The sequence below is a fragment of the Parasteatoda tepidariorum genome, chromosome 12 (genome assembly GCF_982258835.1).
Source record: "Parasteatoda tepidariorum strain Cologne lab strain chromosome 12, Ptep-v5.0, whole genome shotgun sequence".
In the NCBI taxonomy this organism is placed as follows: Eukaryota; Metazoa; Arthropoda; class Arachnida; order Araneae; family Theridiidae; genus Parasteatoda; species Parasteatoda tepidariorum.
The window spans coordinates 33,222,532-33,245,198 of NC_141766.1; the positions used below are offsets into that span (position 1 = coordinate 33,222,532).

General features: G+C 29.0%; 1 protein-coding gene across 6 annotated transcripts in view; it reads right to left on the reverse strand.

Moving 5' to 3' along the window:
- The window catches only part of LOC107440918 (uncharacterized), a 153,519-nt gene that overhangs the window by 30,744 nt on the left and 100,108 nt on the right, over window positions 1–22,667 (reverse strand). For 4 of the 6 annotated variants that reach the window (XM_043041014.3, XM_043041013.3, XM_071188024.2 and 1 more), the window contains 5 exons: window positions 21,327–21,443; window positions 13,510–13,602; window positions 11,987–12,181; window positions 6,816–8,163; window positions 118–1,342 (listed from right to left, as the gene is read on the reverse strand). In XM_043041014.3, the coding sequence (XP_042896948.2) occupies window positions 118–1,342; window positions 6,816–8,163; window positions 11,987–12,181; window positions 13,510–13,602; window positions 21,327–21,443 (2,978 nt within the window). Of the gene's footprint in view, window positions 1–117; window positions 1,343–6,815; window positions 8,164–11,986; window positions 12,182–13,509; window positions 13,603–19,142; window positions 19,500–21,326; window positions 21,444–21,603; window positions 21,687–22,667 lie in introns of those variants that run through there. The other 2 variants (XM_043041017.3, XM_043041018.3) reach the window with 2 other exon arrangements.

Here is a 22,667-nt window from a genome sequence, read left to right on the forward strand (position 1 = left end):
TATTTTATTATATCCCTGGTTATTTTCAGGACGACTAAAAAATGCTTTCATACTCAAGCCAACTAGTTACCGTACTTCTAATGAATGATAGAGTATATTTTTTAAAAATGCACATACCTCAAATCATCAATGTTATTTTGTAATTCTTTCTCCAAACGCATTTTCTCATCAGACAAAGCTTTCGTAGCAATTGAAGTCCCTTCTTCCATTTGTTTGAGTTGTTTTTTGAGCTCAGCTTCTATAGCGCGATGTTCTTCTTCCGTAGCTTCGACATTCTTCTTATATTCCAATCTAGCCGACTCCAGATCTTGCTCTTTTTGCTTAACGATTTCAATTAACTCAGTTTGCCTTGTTTGAAAGTTACTAATCATTTCATCAAAGCTTGAATTTTTCTGCCGAAGCATTTCCAGTTCTGAAATCAATCTAGCTTCCTCCAGCATATGTTTGCTACGAGACTCATCCAATTTTATTCTAAATTCCTCTTCCTTTTTGCGAATATCATCTCGAGTTCGACTCAGCTCAAGCTGTAGCTCCACATAGCTGGATTTTAGTTTATCAGATTCCGCTTTATCACTGGTTTGGGTTATTTTCAGATTTGTAATTTGCTTAAGATGTTCTTTTTCCCTGACTAGTAGTTGATCCACCTTCAATTGCAAACGTGCAATGATTTTATTCTGTTCCAATTTCAAATTTTTGATTTCTAATTGGTGCTTTTCGTCATTTTCTTTCAATTCTTCTTCTAATTTCAAAACCCGTTCAGAAAGTTCGTGTTTTTCTTCTTCCAATTTGGCAACTTGGATTTTTAATGAATCTCTTTCGTCTGACAGTCTTTTTAGATCTCCAATAAAGCGTTGTTCTGTCTGGACCCACTCTCCATATTTTCTCTCTTTTTCCATATATAATCTCTCCCTAACTTCGAGCTCTTTTTCGAATGCAACGTTTATCTCTTCTAATTGCAGTAACCTTAATTTGATTTCTTGTTCGTTTTTATCTAAACTAGACATAATTCTTTTGCTGTAACAAGGACTTGCACATTTGCTTGGGCAAGCTGTACTGTCTTCACGCATTTGTTCACGTGATACTGGCCTACTAGAGAAATCGCCTTCGGATTCTATACAACTATCGCTTGCGTTATCTTCTGATATGTTTTTTCGTTTGCATTCTCCAATATGGAATTCTAAATTATGCAATTTCTTCCATAGGGTAAGATTAATTTGGTCTACATAGTGCAACTGCTGTTGCAGGTTAGCGTCTTCTTCAACTAACTGATGCAGTCGTTTTAGAAGTTCTTTTTGAATAGGACATGGTATCTCAGATAATGTTGAAATATTTGACTCTGAACCTGTAAATTAAAAAAAAATTTGTTACAAAGATGAAAAATTTCAGATTTTAAAATAAAAACTTATGTGGAAAAAAAAGATTGAGGTAAATGAAATAAAAAGTTATATGAGTTCTTTTTTTGTAAGTTTTAAAGCAATATAACAGAGAATCAATTTATTCATTTGGAAAAAGGATATCAAATTTTAAAATAAAATTTTGCGTTTAACCTAATAATCAATGCTGTATCAATATTAAAAAGCAGTGCAATCAATATTGAAAAAAGATATATTTTAAAATCAAAAGTCGTGTTTTTCTTTTTCTATGTTTTAAATCAAAGTAGAATAACAGTAATGCAAACGTCTCATAGGAATATATTTTGGCTTGTTTTTATAAATTATTTTCGTAACTTGAAAAATTAATAGCCTTAATATTTTTTTTACGTAACTAACTTGAATAAATAAGAAAATAAATATGTTTTTAATTTTATATTTGCTAAAAAAAAGCATTCTATTAGTTTTTTTTATGATTTATCAAGAAACAAAAAATAATAATTTACATTTGTAGTTCTATTTTTCAGTGTAATAATATGCAGTGATCTTAAAGTTATTATGTGTCATTAATAGCTAATAAATGAGAGCATGTCTGAATAAAAGAGCTCTTAAAGCGTACTTTAAAAGTACTTAATCAGTTAATTTAAACAGTTTCGTAGTTATAGTAGCTAAAGAAACGAAGATTTATAAAAAAAGGAACAAACCGTTGATAATATTTTTAAGTCAAAACGCAAAATGCGAGTTTGAGAAAAGGACATAATTTGAACATTGCGTTTAAGAAGAAAAAAATAGATATGTTGATTAAAAAGGGCTTCAAAAAATGAAAAAATCTATTTAACGCAATGAAAATGGCATTTGAGGTCAGTTTTTGAACTATTTTATGACGATCATTTTTTGAATGAAGTAACTAGTGTAAGGTGACTAGCAGTCCTCAAATTTCTTCGACTGTTCTCAATAATTTTCAAAAGCTTTGAGGAAGGAAAATGTTTTATAGGTTTTAACACCTCCCCTTAAAATGTTATCGAATTATTCAAAACTTTTTTTTATAACCATCAACAACAAAAATCTGAAATGCGCATGTTTTTTTTTTTTTTTTGAGCAAGATAGGAACACACAGAATACAAACAAAAAAACAAAAAAGAAGCAACATGTTAAAAGCTCTATTCTCGTTTTAAAATAATTTCAGCAAAAACTAAACAAATTTTAATAATCATGTAAGCATTCAATTTACTTATGCTCAAATACAGAATATTGTATGATGTTTCAAAACTGCTTTGAAATGAAATCAAGTTCAATGAAAATGATTCTGCACCTGATATTAGTTATAAATTTCTAAAAAAAATTTTTTTTGCATATATAAATTATTTTTCCATGAATATATGGGTGTCCTCAAGTAACAAAAGTTTGCGAAGACATTCCACTCATATGTCCTCAAATCATGGTTTGTAAATCTGGTATATAACTAGTGAATAATGATTATTTGTGGTGTTTACAAAAACTAAGAGAATTTTCGCTTTCCTAATGATTTGGTACGCGGTCTCTTTTGAAGAGACGCAGATATTAAAAATTCAGATTCCATGTTTAAACTATTCGTACCTAATGCTCTTTAAACCCCTTAACATACAAGCCCGATATTCTGTTAAGTTAAGGGATTAAAAGGAAATTTCCTTTTTATCAAAAAAGAAAAAGTAGTAATTAGCACTTATTTTGAGGAAACAAGAAAGCTCTGTTTACCATAATGTATTAATAGAATAAATATTTATATTTGGATCTGATTTTTAAGTACAATCTTTATTAAAAACTAAAGTGATGGAAAATAAAAAGAAATATTCACTCGGAATAAAATAAAATGTTTACTACCACTTCTTTATACATAGGTGCTTTACTTATATGGACCTCTTTTTGTTGCTAGACGTTTATGCGTTAATATACAAAAGACATTTCAGTTTTAATTTAACGCCATTTTGATCTCTGTTTATTTTTTCAAACACACATTTCAAAGTGTAGCCCTTTTCTGAAACACGCATTTTTAGTGGTGTTCATTTTTCCAAACGCGAATATTAATCTATGTTTCATTTTTTTAAATTTAAAGCGCTTTCTGAAAAATATCAATTCTTGCAAACATGCATTTTAAATTTTCTCCATTGTCGAAAATTATTTTGAGCTATGTTTTTTTATAAAAAGGTAGCAGTAAAATAAACAACCACAAAAAGAAGTTAAAATGCAAGAAGAACAACGCAAACTGTTGATTCCAACATTGATTGTACTCGGAGAAAAAAATCCTGGTCAAATTACTGTACTGTATAGTAAAGATATTTATGGTAAAAAAATAATTCTGGTTGATGAAACTAAAATATATTGTATTTTAGCCATTCATTTGGTAATTTTTTCGTTCATATGGTAATCGTTTACCGGCAATTCTGATTTTCAAAATTGTATTTCTTATTGCCACACATCTGAAAAATACAAAATTAAAAAGTAAATTTAGCCAGATTTAGTCGTTTTTGTACCCTGCATCATAATAAAATTACCAAATTTCACAGCATTTACAAAATTTTAACCTTTATTATAAAACTATATTTTATTGATAATTTTATGAAAATCATTATAAAAGTTCTTCGGTAAAAATTACTGAGCTTCTTTGTTGTACTCATAGAGTCAGAAATATGGTAAATTTTTCCGTATTCCGGTAGTTTAGAGCTTCTTTTTTTTTCTCTGCTTAGTAATTACGCTTTAAGCCTATTGAAAGTTAGACAAGCTGTAAGAAAACTAAGAAATAGGCGGAATTTCTGTGATGATGGTAGGAGAAAAAATTAACCGTTAAATTTGATTAAAAAAAATTCAACAAGAAAATTACTAAAAGATTCATACTTTTCTTGGACGATGGCTTTTATAAACCTTTTTAGCGCTAGACATTTTTGGTGAATATTTCGGCTGTTCTATAACAGAATTTCAAAAAGTTCGCTCAAATAATTTTCTTTATCGATATTTTTAATAAAAAATATTTAATGGAACCACAATTGCATGTTTCATAACACAGCCATACTTCAAAGTTTATAACTAAAAATTAAATATGCATGTTGAGATTTGTTAAAAAAAGAATAGTTTTATATTTCTCCAGATAATGGGCATGCAAAAAGTGAAGCTTTATTAATATATTAGTATGCATGTATAAATATATTTAGTCCGGAGTTGCGTCGAATTACTGTAAATACAGTTTGTTTTAGAAAAAAACTATCTGAAATTTCGGAAAAATTTTAACCGGAGGAATTATTTTTACTAATATTATGCTGCAATGACAAATTTATAATTTAGTAAAATCAAAATAGAATATCTCCAAGAGTTACCAAAATATTTGAAAGTGATGTGAAAGCATTTTATTGAATAATAAACCTTTCATGCAAAAATAATTATTAAAGCATTTTGAAACGTTGCCTAATAAAAGAGGGAAATCCTTTTAAATAACTACATTATTTCAACTAGATTGCATAAAATGGTACTTAATTCAATCATATTTTGCAAAGGTCAAAATTTTAAGTATGATTAAGTTTAGGAATGATTAAAAATTTATTTTGGCTACATTAAACATTAGGATTGTATTCATAAACCGATTTTTGCAAGAATAGCGCATTTCTAGAAAAATATTCTAAATTCCTCATCGGAAATCGTCAAAAAATTACTTATAGTTAAAAAAAACTACGCAATAAAATAAAATACATCTGTAAAGAGTGTATAAATTTAAATATATAGTTTAAATTTAGTTAAAACAATTTAGTTAAAAAATTGCGTTTTGTTTCAGTTACATTTTATCACCTTAGGAGTATAATTCGTTTCAATTTTATGAAAGCACTCTATTACTCCTGGTTTTATTTTTTAATTAATTATGGTGCAATAATGTATGGCGGTGAATATAAAACTAATTTACTTCCTTTAATCTCAGTTCAGAATAAATGCTTCAAGATTATTAATTCTCTAAATATAAATAATTCAAGTATAACTTCTGCCAATATATATACAAGAATTAATCTATTACCATTTCGCCATAATGTATTTTTTCGTATTTTACTTTACACTACAATAAACTAATATGCAAATTAAAAGCTAATGTGTCTGAAAGGAGACCAACTAAAATATATGAGTTTCCCCATTTACAAAAGAAATTTCACGAAAACAGTTTTTTTACTTAGCACCTAAATTATATAATAAATTATCATTTCAGTTGCAAAATATCCAAATATATTCTTCTTTTAAGCTTGCTTTATTTCAATTTGTGATGAACATTGACGATTTAAATCTCTATTTTTTACTTTAAAGGAAGCATTTGATTTTTTATGAAAGTATTGTGCCAATCCAGATGAATTTCTTATGTTACCTTTGTTATTTTTTTTACATGGCTTCATGTATTTTTTTTTAAATTTCTATTTTAAATTTATTGTATTACCTTTCTTTGTCGCCAGGACAGGATTTTCCTCTCGGCGACGAATTGTATTTATGTGTTTGTTTTTGTTCCCAATAAAGTTTCGTTTGTTTGCTTGTTTTAAAAAAATTAGCTCAATCTGTGAAGATTTATAAGAGTTATCTGTCCAGCTAACTTGAAAAAAAATTTAACTTTCAGAAATCTGCTTTTAAATACTGCTAAATAGTTTTTTCGTTAAAAATAGGTGGGAATCTACAGGAAAGACTTTATTAGGAGTCTTTTTAAAATTTTCAGAGATTTAAAAATAAAGAATTACTGTAAAAATACATGCAAATATTCACAGGAAAATCAGTAATTTTACAGGTAAAATTATGTAAAGTAATGATATGAAGGTAAGTAATAATATTTAAATTATTTTCCAGCTCTTAGACATTAAGCCTTTTCTGGATCTGAGGCCAAAGGAGACATTAAATTCTCATATACAGATACCACTTAAACACAGTCAAAGAAAGTACAATACAATCGGACACTTAACTTTCATGAGGAATCGAACCTCAAACGAAGACGTGGTGGGTGAATACTCTACCCACCAAACTAAATGGGTGGCAGCGCACTTATGAAATAAATAAGAAAATCCCAAAGTGGCTTAATCCCTTTAAAATACTGCCATCACTATAGTTGTATGCACCACGAAAATAAAAAAACTGAAACAATTTAAAAACTGCTCCTTACTTTTAACTTTATTCTTTCCAGAAAAATATTGACTAAAACTTCGGTCTAAAAGAGCCAAAAAATTGTTGCATTCGTGAAAAAAATCAAGCAGTTCGCTTCTTCGTATCTTTCAACTTTTAAAGAGACCAAACTGCTCATAAGATGAAAATTATAACATTTTTAGTTTTCAAATATTTGTCTGAAATAAGTGGTTTTCACAGTAAAACCCATTAAGCAGAGTGTTCAAATTTTTCCGTTAAGTTTCCGCTAAGTTTTCCGTTTCAGTTAAATATTGAGTCAAAATAAAAAGTACTTACTGGCTGATATGTCTGCAACTGCTTGGTGGGTATTATCACTTTGGCTCACATCTTTAAAGGCTAAAGGAGGTGAAATGTTTATTTCATAATCCTCTGTTTGTACACTGTTCTCAATAAAATATGACTTATAAACAGAATCATCAGGAACTTGAACGGATATATTAGCAATATCTACATTACTATGTGGAACTTTATCATCACATTTATTGGAAATAGCCTCATACATTTGAGTTCCCCTCTCCACTTTTTCAACTGAAGTTTTAGCTAAGGATTTTTCCATTTCTTTCATTTCATCTTCTTCTTCAATCAAACGTTTTCGAAGAGCAAGTTCAACTATTTCCATTGTTTTAATTTGTTCTTCATATTTTTGAACAAGGGTATCTAAATATTTTACTTGCGAACGTAGCTCTTGTTCCTCTACTTCTTTCAAATTTAACTGTTCCAAACAGTTTTCTAAGGCTTGCTTTGTTTCACTAAGTTTTGCTTGAAAATGCGTGTCTTTTTCCTGGAGGAACAAAAGTTTTTCACCGAGTTTTTGAGATTGAAGTCTTGCATCATTCTCTGCTTCTTCTAACTCAAGCACTTGCTCCTTGTATGTACAGTTCTCTTTCTTAACCTTATCAAGTTCGGCTTTCAAATTCGCTGATTCCTGATGAAGATTAAGGATGACGTCTTGCAACTCCGCAATCTGCTTCTGATCATTTTGTATGGCAGACAATTTCAACAGTTCATTTTCTTTAGACTTCAAACTTTCGCGTAAATTACCGATGGCACACATGCAAATATCTAAACTACTTTTTGAGTCATTAGGATCATTCCATTCGTTGACCTTGGAATGACCTTCTGAGTCTATTACAACAATTTGATTGGCTAATGAATGTGGAACTTTTGTGCTTAAGCCAGTTAAAGCTGGAATTGACTCGTGAATTTCAATAAAACTGCTTGGCCCAGTCGAATCACCTCGGCGACTTTCTTCTCCTAATCCTTCATCTTCACTAATATTTGGTCCCAAAGAATCATGAGAATCATTGCTTTTTGTACGTACAACATTGTGAACTGGAGTAATTGGTTCAGCATCTGTAGATTCTGGAGTGTTTAAGTCAATCAATAAGACATTATCATCGTCTTGCAGTGGATCAGATTGAGGTGGGGATGAATTGAGATAGTCTATTTCTTTTAAACAGTTGTCTAAAAGTGTTAATTGGTTTTGATGCAGATTTGTATCACATATATTTAATTCGGAATCCTCAGATTTATCTTCCTTTTCATCCAAAATTGCCAGACTACTTCTTTCCTGCTCTGCTCGTAGTCGTATTTCCTCCGATTCCGTAGCTGTCTTTTCCAAATCCTAGAAAAAAAATCATATTGAAATTGCACATTTTCATAAAAAAAAACATTCACTTTTCTAATTGCACTTAAGAGATCATTATACAAACACATGCACTGTAAAAAATAGATACTCAGATATCACGATACTTTCTTTGCTTTTGACCAAACCGTTCCCTGGTATATTTCCCGATCAAAAATTTCGTCGAAGTTACGAAATAACTATAGTCACTCAATTTTTTTTCCGAAAAAAAGGCACCTGGTAGTACCTAATGTTTCAAAATGTTCTAACTATCCCTTTATCATGGACTCCATACAGGTGAAACAATGTCTCCCCAACAACGCAAGAAGGATATATATAAGAAGAGAGATAAAATACACCCATGCCCGAAGCGGGATTCGAACCCGGAGTCATCACGGTACGAGGCCAACTCGTTGACCACCATACAGACCGATTGGTTTATTTCGTTGCTTTAATTGCGATTCTGTAGTGTTAATTCCAGTTTGGTCATTCCTGATAAATAAAAAATCTCCCACAATGCACTAAGATGAGATTTCGAATTGATGAAACATTTTTGTCATATATTTGAAGTTTCACCTTTCGTAACAAATCATGTGATTTCGTGAAATGAACTACGTGATCAACATTACCGGATTACTGGTCAAGAACTGCTGAATCATCAAAAGTGAGAGTTTTATTTCTGAGAGTGCGTTTCATACGTTTAAGTTCGAAAAATATTTAAATAAAATGAAAAATATTTAAAAATAAGGCAACAAAATCTTGAAAGGTGACATCATCAGCCTACTGTAAGAGTATTCTTGAGATGAATGGTGCTTTCCAAATATTGAAGCAAACTGTTCTTTGGTAACAAGCCGTCTCCTTGCTAAAGCTATAGTGACATATTACTACCTTCTTATTTACATTGGGTTAAGAAAAGTTGTTTAGTCTCTTTTTTCTTAACTTTTCACAGTCATATATTTAGGTTAAAAGTTGGTCAATGATATATGTTGTGTTTTGTTAGATGACCTTTTGTCATCATTCGGTGAACTTCATAATTATTCGTCAGTAAAAGGACCTGTTTTTATTTGTGAAAAACTGAACAGCCTCATGTGAATTTAACGTTGTTCCACGCAAGGAGTTCTGAAGAGAGTGAAACAAGTAAGAGTCTGATGACGTAAGGTCTAGTGAGTATGGTGGGTGGAGCAACACATCCTATCCAAGTTCCTATAGCATTTGACCAGTATTAAAATATGTATGTGGTCTAGCGCTGTCGTGATGGAACTCCACTACTTTACGATTAGTGAGCTCAGAAGGTTTTTGGATGACTGATTCGTTCAATTATCCAATTGCGCATAGTACACATCTGAATTGATTGCTCCGTTCCTTGGTTCAAACTCAAAAACCACCACATACTTTGATAAAGTTCTGGTTTTGAAGACGTTGATAGTGAATGTTCACCTCAGGACTAAAACCGTTTGCACACCATATTGTTGTAAACAACCCATTTCTCCTCACCAGTTATCATTCGTTTAAAAAAATAATCGTTTCATGATCATATTACAGATGTTTATTCGTCTCACCAAATGAACTTTGAATTCATGAGGTACCCGAATTTCGAACTTAATTACGTATCCCAGTTTCCCAGTGCGCAAAAAAGGATCACCCTGAATAAGATTTGATCAAATGATCGGATCTTCACGTTCTAGGAGTCAATCTTATGGCTGGAAGGGGTGACCTCAAATATGCTAATTAATAAGTGCAGACGATATTTGAAGTTACGAAATCAGACACAAAAACGAACTTTCTCAGAATAAATACATCTTCTTTTCTTCTTCTTTTTTTTTTTTTTTTTTTTTTTTTTTTTTTTTTTTTTTTTGATGGATTCGGATTTTTGACTCCCAAAATATAGGGGGTAGCAGCAATCTGGGAAATATGGCCCCAATATTTTGGACAGGAGAAAGGAAACTTTTAAATTAAATCATAACTAAAAATCCGCATGTTTATTTCATCTTTTGTTTTCTTTATTTTTGTTTATTTCTTTTTTGTTACTTTCAACAGACTTGTTCATTTCATCTTTTTACTAAAACAGTTAAGGGATTTGATCAAATCACTTACTTTGTTTAAGAAAATCAAACCACGGAGTAGTTATTTTAAAGTATACGAACTGGGTGAAAATCTGCAAATTCATCTTAAATTTCGATTTTTTTTTTATTGTTCATATTTGAACTTTTGTTCATTAGCTTACCAAAACCTTTTAAATTTTTGAACTTCAATTTTTAGAACAGTTACAGTTTCTCTTTTTTTTTTGTCGAAACAGAAAGCAGATGTTAACTCCCGAAAAAGAAATTGAAATTATTTAGTTATGCTTTGTGTATTTTAATAATTTTTATTTGAATAAATTATTTAAGACATATAAAATTCATTTTCAGAAATTAATTTTCGAAATAATAATATTTTTGTTGTCAGGATTTTCTAAAATTTCAGAATTTTCTTGCATTTTCTGAGTGTTGTTGATTTTAAGAAAATTTCTTTATGCTAACACACACGTCAAAATAAATTTATAATATAATTCTTTGATATTTTGTATATTATTAGTGATGTTATGATTTATGAAATAAAAGCTAACGTCCAAGTTTGAATTTGCTATTTTTATCAAACTTTTAAGTAAGAATATTTATAAATTTTCTTTAATATTAAACAATCAATATTAAACAATATATTTAATTTCATTTTATTGTCTTTTTAAAATTTTTTAAAATTTTGGTTCAAAATACAAGTAATTACATTTTTGATCTATAAAAAAAAATTGAAATATATTACAATTTGTTGAAGAACTGTTTGCGTGACATAAATTTTTTTTAATTTATCTGCTTTTTTTTTAAAACTATTTTATAAATTCTTAAACTTTACTTTGAATTTACTATTAATTTTAAGACTCCTGCTTTCCAAACAATAAATTAAAATTTTAATTCAGCATTTTTTTTTAAAAAATATAGTGTTGAAACCAATCGGATATCTTAATATAAACTTCCAAAAATTTATAATCTTGAGGATTTGATCAAATTTCCATCCTCATCATTTCCCTGCGACGTAAGCATGCCCTCGATAGGATTCCAAGGTTAAACCTTAAATATGCTAATTAATTATTGTATCAGATATAATAAGCTTCAAATGTTGCAGGGACTGAAAAAATAGAATTGTCATCTATGAAACTTTTTGCCATTTAAATATTTTTAGATCTACTCCTCGAATCATTAAGATAATATTTCAGTAAATGAAAATCTAATCAATAGATATACCCAGATATACCCAGATTTAGAGATATACCCAGTGTATCTGTATAGACGAATTATTATCTAAAATTGAGTTACAAGAGTCTTGAATACTTAATAGTTCTGAATACGTATAATTCTAAATAAGAATTTTGAATTTTTCTGAATCTTAAAAATTCAGAATTATTCTGAATCTTAAGAACTTGGAATTATTCTTAATCTTAAGAATTTGGAATTATTCTATTCTACTTCTTTTTGCACACTATATAGAGATGAGTTATTGCCATTAGAGCTGAATTAATAACAAAAGTGCTTAATCAACACCTCCTAAAAGAGAGAAGGCCTCCGCACGGTTCAATTTAGTAATCAGATGTACCTGAATCTGCGCAGGAAAATAAGAAAGATTGAGCAATGTACGGGCTGCTATGGATCGGATTTCTTGTTTATGGTAACCTGTGCGAAGGGCTTCTCTCTTCTAGGTGGTATTATTTTAATATTTAGTGTCTCTGAATGCGTATAATTCTGAATAATCAAAAATTCTGAAATTAAAGTTAGAATAATTTTGAAATTACCTTTTGTATTCGTTCAAGCTGCTGTAGTTTTTGGAATATAACTTGACTATCCGCTTTTGCTTCTTTTTCCTCTGCAGTCCATTCCATTAAAGATTTTAATTCATTGACAGTTGCTATCACATAATCCATTCCAACACCTAGTTTACAGTTACATTTCAGAACACTATCCAACTGCTCTGTCAGATTTGAAAGTTTCTGAAACACGGAATTAAATATACTTCAAAAATTAATCATGATTTCATTCAAATTAAGAGTAAATAAAATTAATCAAAATTTAGGAAGCGAACTTAATTTTACCATAATTTGGTAAACAAGAATAATTTAAATAAAAGCACTGGGACCAAAATAAGTGTAAAATAGCTTTGGCCGAACGCGATTTCATGTAAGTATAAAAAACAAAAATAGTAAGATATCATTAAGGATTGTAAAGGGTGCCAATTTAAACCCATATCCACCCTATTAATTTTCAAAAACTGCAGTTGTATTTAGTGTGTCTAGATATAGCAAAGTTGCTATATACAAGACAAGATTGCTTACGCGCTGTAATTTATTCGTTTCTAATATCACGAAAGTTCTCCAAAGTTTTCTACCAATTGGTATTGAAAGCGATCTCATATTTTTAGTGTTGAGTCACTTTCTCATTATTTCCTTTAAACAGGGTTAGTGATGACGTCGATCGTTATCCCTTTCGTTGGCGTGTTCCAAACATTGTCTTGAGAGCTACGGTGGCTCAAGGGTTAGAGCACTCGCCTCCTAATGAGGTGACACAGGTTCGAACCCAGCGTTGGCTGGTCGATCCTGAATTCTGTTCCCGACTCACATCGACCACAGTGATGACATAAAATATCCTCAGGGATGGACTGATCATAGGTTAAAATTCCCTTGCCATCGCGTTAACCGTGGAAGATTTTCGTGGTTTTTATCTCCATGTAACACAAATTTGTGTAAGTTTCATCGAAAAATCCTCCACAAAGGATAATTTGTACCAATTTTTGATCCAGGAATTCCCTTGTCTTTTGGGTTGGGTTCAAAATTACAAGGCTATGGATAAGAATATTGATAGACGCAAACTCAGTTTTGGATCAGCTATATAAAGTCAGTTATAAAATAAAATAAAACATTGTCTTGAACTGTATCACGTTTATAATATATATAATAATATATAATATATATATAATAATATATAATATATATATAATAATATATAATATATAGTATATAATAATAACTATGTAATAATAGCTATATAATAATAGCTGCAACTATTTGAAAACTAAAGGAGTGGGTACGGACCTAATTTGATAAACTTCTGTTGATATGATATTTTTTTCTATTAATTCAAAGTTTGTTTAATGTATTAATGAAATTGAATTATTGATTATGTATTACTAAAGTTTCTGAACTTATAGTTATCGTCACTAAAACATATACATCTCAGTTGGCAAAACCCTAACCTAAAAATTATTATTGAATTGTTTTTTTTTTTTTTAAATTTAAACTAAAAACTAAGTGAAGTTTCTTACATCTTGCGTTTCCTCCAATTGTAGCCGGTAATTATCGGACTCCATTTCTGCTTTTAAAACTTGTTCTTTCAAGAAACTTGGATCTTCATTAGTCTGAAAATAAAAGAAAAATAATACTCACTAAATATTTATTCACTCATTATTATTTTTAGATGCAAAGTAGTTTTTTACTAAAACTTAAAACTTTTTCAGAAACGATAATTTTTAAATCTTTTTGAGAAGATAGAAAGAAAATAACTCAATATGACTTTGTTAATCGAATCTATTCAGAAAATTCTTTACTTAGACGGTATGTATGTATGTATGCATGTATGCATGCATGTATGCATGTATGCACGTATGTATGTATGTATGTATGTAATGTATGTATGTATGTATGTATGTATGTATGTATGCATGTATGTATGTATGTATGTATGTATGTATGTATGTATGTATGTATGTATGTATGTATGTATGTATGTATGTATGTATGTATGGATGGATGGATGGATGGATGGATGGATGGATTCTAAATATATGCATGCATGGACAGAAGCATGCATGGATAGAGGGATACACAAATGCATGTATGCATCCATGGATAGTAAATGTATGCATGGATAGAGGGATACACAAATGCATACATGCATGCATGAATAGTAAATGCATGCATGCGTGTATGTATGTATGTATGTATGCATGTATGTATGTATGTATGTATGTATGTATGTATGTATGTATGCATGCATGTATGTATGTATGTATGTATGTATGTATGTATGTATGTATGTATGTATGTATGTATGTATGTATGTATGTATGTATGTATGTATGTATGTATGTATGTATGTATGTATGTATGTATGTATGGATGGATGGATGGATGGATGGATGGATGGATGGATGGATGGATGGATGGATGGATTCTAAATGTATGCATACATGGACAGAAGCATGCATGGATAGAGGGATACACAAATGCATACATGCATCCATGGATAGTAAATGTATGCATGCATGGATAGAAGCATGCATGCATAGATAAAGGGATAGATAGATGCATGCATGCATAGATAATGGGATAGATAAATGCATGCTTGCATGTACATGTGTGTGCGCGTGAATGGGTGGGTGTATGTAAGTTATTTCTAGGCAAATGCTAATTTAAAATTTTATATTTTTACATTTTTTTAGATTCAAAGGTATTTTATTTCAAATTATATTTTATGGAATAACATAACAGTTAAAGAAATAAAATTTAAATGACATATACACTACCGGTCAAAAGTTTGCGAAAATTTTGAAATCTGCGAAGAAAAGGTCTAAATTCAAATGTTCATAGAACTGCGAAAAATCATTCAAATGGCATGAAAATTTGATATGTTCTAAAGTGAACCCTCTACTGTTAGTTACATATGATCAAATTGCAATACTTTGTTTTTTGCGAACTGAATCCATCTTTTCATCACGGATTGTTTTCATGGTGAAAAAAGTTGTTAAGTTTGAACACTTGCCAAACTTGCAAAAAATATTTTTTGTACTTTCTGTTAATAGAAAATAGTTATTTGAACAGTTCTATGTAAGCCCGCAAAATTTCAAATCAATTCGATTTTTTTCGACGAAGTTATAGAATTTTGAAAAACATGTGTACTTCTCTCGATTTTTGAGCATTCCACATATGCAGTCTTCTGGTCTATACATCTTCTATCAAAGAACTTCTTAATTTTTATGTTTTCTATATTTTCAAATAATAAATATTTATCATAAAACAAATACTCTTATTCATTATTGTAATTATTATTATTTATATTTATTGTTTATATTTATTGCTTGCATGTATTAGCTTTGTGATATTTTTACTTTATATTAAATTAAAATAAAAAGTTATAACTATAATTACATAAATAATTCTAAAAAAATAATAACAATAGTATAAAAAATTTGCATTTTTATTAAACTATTTTATTTACAACAGATCAAATATTTAACATATTCTTATTCGTATTTTGTAATTAAATAAATTAACATTTAAATCTTAGATTCCTCGAACCATCCACCTTTTGCTTTTATTATAGCCTTACATATGCATAGCATTCGTTCTAATAAACCATTAATCACTTCAAGTGATATAGAGTTCCATTCCTGTTGTAAAATGTCCCATAACTGACTTCGATTCAAATATCAGAGCATCGTTTGCGAGAACAAACAAATTTTCGATGAAATGTGACATCTATGAGATATTGTTTTAATTATATTCATAATAAATTCTTTGTAGTAACAATAATTACAATAATAAATAAGAATATTTGTTTTATAATCAATATTAATTATTTGAAAATATAGAAAACATTAAATTAAAAAGTTCTTTGGTCGAAGATGTATAGACCAAAGGACCGCAATTGTGGAATGCTTAAAAATCGAGAAAAGTATACATGCTTTTCAAAATTCTATAACTTCGTCAAACAAAATCAAATCGATTCGAAATTTTGAGGGCTTGCATAGAACTGTTCAAATAACTATTTTCTATTAACAGAAAGTACAAAAAATTTTTTTGCAAGTTTGGCAAGTGTTCAAACTTAACAACTTTTTTCCCCATAGAAACAACTCATGATGAAAAGCTGGATTCAGTTCGCAAAAAACAAAGTATTGCAATTTGATCATATGTAACTAACTGTAGAGGGTTCACCTTAGAACATATCAAATTTTCATGCAATTTGAATGAGTTTTCGCAGTTCTATGAGCATTTGAATTTAGAACTTTTTTTTGTAGATTTCAAAATTTTCGCAAACTTTTGACCGGTAGTGTATTAAAGCTTAGATTACAAAATTTTGAAATTGTGCAAAAGCATTTCAAGAAAAGAGTTAGACATCATTAATTCCCACGCAAACTCGCATATTCTTAAACGTCTTTTTTCCAGAAGGTTCTCTAGTAAATATTCATGAACTAGAAAAATATTACAAATAATGCATAAAATGCATTATATTTTTTTATTTAACTTTACATTTAATTACCTTAAATTAACATTTCATGTCTACTTGTAGATTTGGAAGTGTTTGTGCAAAATGACAGTTTTGGAACAGTTCGAAGCATAGTAGCGATGAACACAACATAGAGTTTAATATTTTTTTATCTTTTAAAATACAGTATATGGACAAAAATCCCCCAACACCCTAAGTTTATGACAATATTTCAAATTTCTAAAGAATAATACAGAATGATTATTCTATGCGTATGATAAGAATTATTATTCTATATGTATCATAAAATCAAGTGATTACTCATAATTTTCAAAAAGGTTTATCCAGGAGAGGCTAAAGAGAATAGAAGGGCTAGTTCACTCCTTTGAAGAAACTCTCGCCGCGCTAAACCTCCGATTTTTGCCTGTGACGTCACGGTGGCGCAAAACTTGAGCTTTTACTTCAAGAACGAAGCGTTCGGTCTAATTAGCTTTGACTAATATTGGAGCATTCCTTTTTGTGACATATTCCAAGACTTTCTATGTTTCTTTTAATGATTTTTCTCAGTTTTGTGAAGTTAATTACAAAAATTTAAAATTATTTATGAAATGCCAGTTTGTGCGATTGCAACTTACAAAAATTCTGATAGAAACACAAAAGGCAAAAATATAATTTTCCACCTGTTCCCTAAAGTAAATGAACAACTATGTAAAGAATGGCTTCAACGTTGCAAACGAAATGAAATGACCCAGTTAATATTAAATATGAACGAATATGCAGTAAGCATTTCTTAAAACAAAATTATGAAGATATGCGAAATCGTTTGCTTAGATTGCTGATTAGAATGATTTTAAAATTGCTCTAACTCTACCAAGTGCTCTCTTATCTAAGGGAGAACTAATTGTTCCACTAGCAGAATGGATGGAAGTGTGTCAGGAATTTGAGAACGTTTTTTAACTTGTGCATGGGACAGAAAATAAAGCGTCATCAAAGAATTTATAAGTGAATTAGAGGGACGATATCCCGCAGTGAATAAAACAGCAATATTCTCATTTTAAATTTCAGAAATTTTATAAGAATTCGCCATCTAAATTGAAACCGCCCAGCTACTTCAAAAAAAAAAAAGGCAGACGAAAGAATTAAAAAATGCGTAAATCAAACAAAATAAAAACTTATATGAAAAGCATAGATAATTAATAGTTAAAATTCTCCTAGTTTCATAACGTAGGTTTCACTGTAGTTATTCTGAATATTTTTTATTTTTTTAATTATAATATAATTATTTTTTAATGTAATTATATTATTTTAAATTTAAATATCTATAAACAATTGTAAAATTTATAATATTTTTATGGACCTAAATTATTATTTTGTTGGAATAATTAGCTTTCAAGGTTGTTGTTTCCTAATGATTAAGTGTAAACAAATTTCCATTAACAGCATATTTTAAAATCAAGATTCTAAATTTAACCTAACTTTAAAAATTATTGTTATTGAACAATATGTAGCTAAAAAATTGTCGATACATGCACTAAATTTTTTTTAATAATAAAAGTTAAAACTGAAAATTTTAAATAAAGTTTTTATAGCGTCATTTATGATAACTAATAGAATATTTTTATTAGTTTAAAATGGTATTTAACATTTTGCCCAAGAAAATTTTTGAGAACTATGTTTTTGAAAGGAAATGATATATTAATTGCATAAGGTTTGAAAGCTAATATCAAGAAAAAATCAAACTTTACAGAGAAAATGATACTAAGTTTTCATAATATCTTTGCTTGCGATCTCCGAGATCTGTGTGCAGCGTGACGTCATGAGGAGGGAAATCGTAGCTTCAGCTCTAAGAGCGGAATGAACTAGCCCTTCTATTCTCTTTAGCCCTGGTTCAATGCACCAATACAATAAGAATATTACAAATGTGCAAACACACAATAAAAGCATAAATAAAAATTTTAAAAATATTTTCTTCAGTTCCCTGTACTCGGAAATTTAAAATAAATCAGTAATTTTTTCATAAGTTACTATTTATTGTATGTAATATAAAATTAACAATGTGAAAAATAAAAAACTTAACAAGTTAAATATCTTTTGACCTAGTAATAAAGTTTTTACGTACTAAAACGCAATATTTGTAGTTTAAGGTGTTCACTTAACCCCATATATTAAAAATGGCGCTTAAAAATGGAATTTGGTGGTAAGAATAGAAATGATGATTTTAAGTTTACATTTTTATGAGATAAACTCAAATCTGACCATCGACTCTGTAACAGCCTGTCCGCAATTAAAACTATATGACGTAATGATTGCATTGCAAAATATTGAGAGCAAAGAAAACAAGCACTCTAAAGTATTTGCAAGTAAAGCTAACTGACTAGGAAGCGATGTTTCCATTAATACTGCCGTCATTTATTAAAGTATGATTCATATAATGCAACTCCCATTTAAAATAATTTTAAAAAATATGTTGAAGTAAATGAAAAGATAATAAAAGAATAATACTTTTTTTCGAGCAAAATATACATAGTAGTAGATTAATAGCGCTAACATTTTATTTTAATTCAATTCTTTTATAGGATTCCGAATTACAATATACCGAATAATCACATCAGCCCAGTATTCCATATGTAATCTTAAAGATTACATTATTATATTATTTGATTAGTAGTTTGGTTGTAGAATAGTAGTTCTTACCTTGTATTTTAATTCAATTCTTTTATGAGATTCCAAATTACAAGTTACCAAATAATCATGGCAGCTCGGTATTCCATATATAATCTTGGAGACAGCATTATTGTATTATTTGAAGTCAGGGTGCCACATTTTATCACAAGCATAGTAGTAGTATTTGGTATTGAGATTCATTTTAAAATAGGCTAGTAAACTATCACTCATTCTTAAGCAAGAATATTTTCCTCCTCGCAATAAAACTTTTTAAACATTGCAATAAAACTTGTCAATCATAATATTTCACCACTTTATTTCTCATAATAATCACGACAACTGATTCATCTACAGCCAACTTCATGGCTCATGGCATTTCACAGTAGTAGATTAGTAGTTCCAACATTTTATTTTAATTTAATTCTTTTATGAGATTCAAAAATTTCTAGTAACATTCATTGAAAGCGTTCTTGGCGAAGTTTTCTTGGCAAGCTTCGATTCATTTTTTTTTTTCTGTTTACCATCTCCTGCTATAAACTTCCTCGTGGGACAGCTGAACTAATTAACGGCGTACAAAGCAAAACGGCAACATCAAATCATAAAAAAAGGATATCTGAGTGCGAGCTTTTATGGGGAATGACAATTCTTGTCTGAGTACAAAATAATGCAGAAGATTGTCTGTCTTGCTTTGTCAAATGATGTTTTTTCTTGCATCCCTTCAAAAAAATTTATCATTCTTTAAGCAATTCTCAAGAATGCTAAAGAAAAATATGAGCTAGTTTAGCTACCAAAATAGAGTTAAATACAACACAGCATTCTTTCGGCAGATGTCACTTTCCATTGCACTTTTGTTAAAGAATAATTTTATTAGTTTTTAAATTGAAAAGTTGCCATCTTTTAGAAGGTTTTTGAAGACAAATTAAACAAAATATGCACAGTGTGACAAGAAACCACTTGCAAATACAAAACAAAATTTCAATGGTTGTTAGAATGTAAAATCCAAACTTTAAAATTAACATGGAAATATTAATAGCTATAGCGTATTTACTTGATTTCAAGGCTACCACTTTTAGCCTTGAAGCAGAGCTGTAAGCTCATGACAAGTGATGAAAACAAAAACATTTTGGCTCATATACCACAAAATTTTAATACTTGTGAAATTATCAAACCTAAACTTTAAAATCAGAATGAAAATATATCCTATTTACTTGTTTTCAATGTAATCATCTTTAGCTTTGAATGATAGTTTTGATTATTAATTTTGATTCGCCTTCAATGATTTTTTTCAATATAGAAACCAAAATTTAAAATCAAACTGAAATCATTATTACTTACAGAATATTTACTTATTTTCAAAGTCCCCTCTATTAGGTTTGAGGCAGAGCTATAAGCTTATGACGAAAAAAAAAATCTTGGCGCATATATCACTAGATTTTAAGGCTTATTAAAATATCAAACCCAAATTCTAAAATCAATATGAAAATGCAGAATATATTCTTGTTTTCAAAATCATCATCATTAGCTTTGAAGCATGGCTAAAAATTCATGACAAGTAACCAGAAAAACTTTGGTGCATATAACACAAAATTTTCAGGCTTGTTAAGATATAAAATGGTAATGCTTTGGTAATAATTTTAGTAAAATATCGAAAACTATGATTTTATAATATATGATAAAATTAGGTAAATGTGGTAATTTTATCGTGATACTTTAGAGCATGGCATAAAAACCAATTATTCGGTTAAATTTAAGTTTCAGTTTTGTATTCTTTTTCTCAATATGTGGTAATAAGAACTATAATATTGAAAACCAGAATTTCCGATAAACCATTACCATATAAACGGAAAAATTACCAAATGAATGGTTTAAATAACGTAGATTAATCAGATATATATTTTATTTACCAGAAATGTCATTACCATATTGCACGGTAATTCTATTAGAATTCTGAACTAGAAGTATTCATTAAAGACTTTGGGCCCATAGACCCGTATGTTTAAATTAATTTAATCAACAGCGTGAGTATGACAAAGATATGTACCACAACCAAGACAGTTTCAGCCATTGCAATCAGGCATACAAATAATTAGTTTTTAATAAAACTCGAAGTTTATCATAAACCGTTTATAATTTAAAAAATATAAGTAATCATATGAAAATATGATACTTAAAAAAATGTTTAAAAAATATTTAAAATGAGAAAGAGACACTTACATTTATGGTATTCTTGATTGCATATGTAAAAGGATAGGGGATGCTTCTTTCCCATCTTTTTTTATCCCAATTTTCAGTATTTACAGCTTTGTCAACATGGTTTTCATTCCCGCATACCTGCATTATAAAAACAGTAATTAATTAAAAAAACAGTAACATTACTAAAAAGAATCAGATAAAATACAAAATTCAGTAATTCAATATGCGAATAAATTTGAATCGAGTCATTTATACGACTATAAAAATTTAAAAAAAATAATTAAAAATATGCAATTACCTTTAATAAATATTAAGAGTTACGATGAATATATTAAAAACAATAAACCAACTTTTGAAATTTGTCAATGAATATTCACTATGTCTTTAATTACTTTTCACGCGAAAGTGTGAAACGCAACTCTTTACTAACACCCACACGTTCTATTTTAGGAAGAACAGACTTAATTTAACTATTAGAATCAATTGTCTGACCTCATATCTTACATGAATGCAAAAGTGGTTATCTTTCTTATGCGAATTTCACGCTTGTTATTTAATTTACTTTAACTACGTTTCATTTCAAATTTCTTACTCAATATTGAATCTTATTAAATATTTTATTATTAAATTAACGCATAAAATGCATTAATACATAAATATGTACTTTGTGTTATATTTATTCTTATGTTTTAGTCTGCAAATTAAATAATCGAAACATAATGCACAATTTTTATCTAATGATTTGAATTTAATGTACAGTATGGCAACCTGATGAGTTCAAAGACAACACAATAAATATGATTATTAAAATAATAAAGTTTCATTGTATCTGATATTTTATTTTATCTGGTATTTTATAGTAAGAAATATTGCACAAAAGTGTGCATTGCGCAAAAAAAGTACTTACTACCATGAATAACTTTTTATCTAATGATCAAAGATTTCGGTTCTAGGACTAAAGCTTAATGATTCGATGGCATGACCTCAAGTTGGCTAATTAATTAGTGCAGACTATATTTTAAGTTACGAAATAATAAAAACGTACTTGTTGTGAATAAATATACTTGTTTCTCAATGGATTTGGATTTTTAACCCGTAAAACTATACAGGGGCGGATATGGAAATTTTTCCTGGGGGGGGGTCATAGACTCTGATCCCCCCCACACACACTTAAATTTTTTTATAAAAAAAAATTTTTGCTTAATATTTTTTTTGAAAAAAAAACTGGGATTTTTAATGCTAGTCTTCTCATTTATTTTTTTCATAATGAACAATAGAACATTACATAAATAATTCAAGTATTAATAATTCAAGCATGGTGCCAGACTTTAGTTACGAATTTCGCAAGTTTCCCATCTTCAC